Here is a 1170-nt window from a genome sequence, read left to right as displayed (position 1 = left end):
AGCAGCAGGACGACCTTACAGAACATCCTCCCCAGAAGCCAAGGCGGAACTAAAGACTCCACGATGTTCGACGACTGCGTTCACCAGCCCGGTCTGCATGTCTTCAGGGTGGAGAAGATGAAGCTGGTCCTGGTGCCAAAGGAGCAGGTCGGGGTCTTCTATTCCGGGGACTCGTATCTGCTGCTCAACAACATAGAGAAGGGAGGCTCCAACCTGCACTTCTGGATTGGGAAGGACACATCGGTGGATGAACAGGGGGCCAGCGCCATGTTCTGCACCCAGTTGGACACCTACTTGAATGGCCACCCCGTGCAGTACCGAGAGGCCCAGGGGCACGAGTCTGAGAAGTTCATGAGCTACTTCAGCAATGGCATCAAGTATCAGGAAGGTGGTGTCTCTTCTGGACTCAACAAAGTCCACACTGACATCTCCCAGATCAAGAAGCTCTACGTGGTGAAAGGGAAGAAGAACATCCGGGCAACTGAAGTGGATCTCTCCTGGGCGAGCTTCAACAAGGGAGACTGCTTCATCCTTGACCTTGGGGAGAAAATCTTCGCCTGGTGCGGGTCTCAGTCCAACATCCTGGAGCGCAACAAAGCAAAGGATTTAGCCAACCAGATAAGAGACTGTGAGAGGAAGGGGAAGGCCAAGGTGGAGATTGTGCAGGAAGGGGAGGAGCCTGAAGATATGATCACGATACTGGGCGCGAAACCGGCCCTGAGGGATGGAAACCCAGAGGAGGACAAACAGGCAGATGAGCAGAATGCCCACGCCGCTGTGCTGTACAAGGTCTCCAATGCAAGTGGTAAAATGGACCTGACCAAGGTATCTGAGAGCAGCCCCTTTGGGAAGGAGCTCCTTTCCTCCGATGATTGCTTTATCCTGGATAATGGCAAGAACGGGAGAATCTTCATCTGGAAAGGCAAGAAGGCCAACAAGGAGGAACGCCAGTCATCCCTCGACATGGCAAATGAGTTTATTGCTCGCATGAAATACAGCAAAACAACACAGGTGCAGATTGTAACCGAGGGGAATGAGAGTGGGCTCTACAAGCAGTACTTCAAGACCTGGGCATAATGGAACACCACCAGTAACGCCAACCATCCCGCCAATCGTACCTTTTCGGCAGACTCTCTTTGAGGGTGAAGGGGTACACCAGTCATGAAGCAT

The 1170-nt window shown here is 53.0% G+C and overlaps 1 protein-coding gene across 1 annotated transcript; it reads left to right on the top strand.

The window, feature by feature from the left end:
• The first annotated feature begins 63 nt into the window (after positions 1–63).
• Positions 64–1077, top strand: LOC117800130 (macrophage-capping protein-like). Its single transcript, XM_034652669.1, has one exon. The coding sequence runs from the start codon at positions 64–66 to the stop codon at positions 1075–1077; it is 1014 nt and encodes a 337-aa protein (XP_034508560.1).
• Positions 1078–1170: the final 93 nt, after the last annotated feature.

This window comes from Ailuropoda melanoleuca, unplaced genomic scaffold (assembly GCF_002007445.2).
Source record: "Ailuropoda melanoleuca isolate Jingjing unplaced genomic scaffold, ASM200744v2 unplaced-scaffold64448, whole genome shotgun sequence".
NCBI classification, from domain to species: Eukaryota; Metazoa; Chordata; class Mammalia; order Carnivora; family Ursidae; genus Ailuropoda; species Ailuropoda melanoleuca.
This window is presented reverse-complemented; position numbering and strand designations above follow the sequence as displayed.

Coding starts and splice junctions, on each gene's coding strand:
- LOC117800130 (XM_034652669.1), top strand. CDS start 64: ATGTTCGACGACTGCGTTCACCAGCCCGGTCTGCATGTCTTCAGGGTG.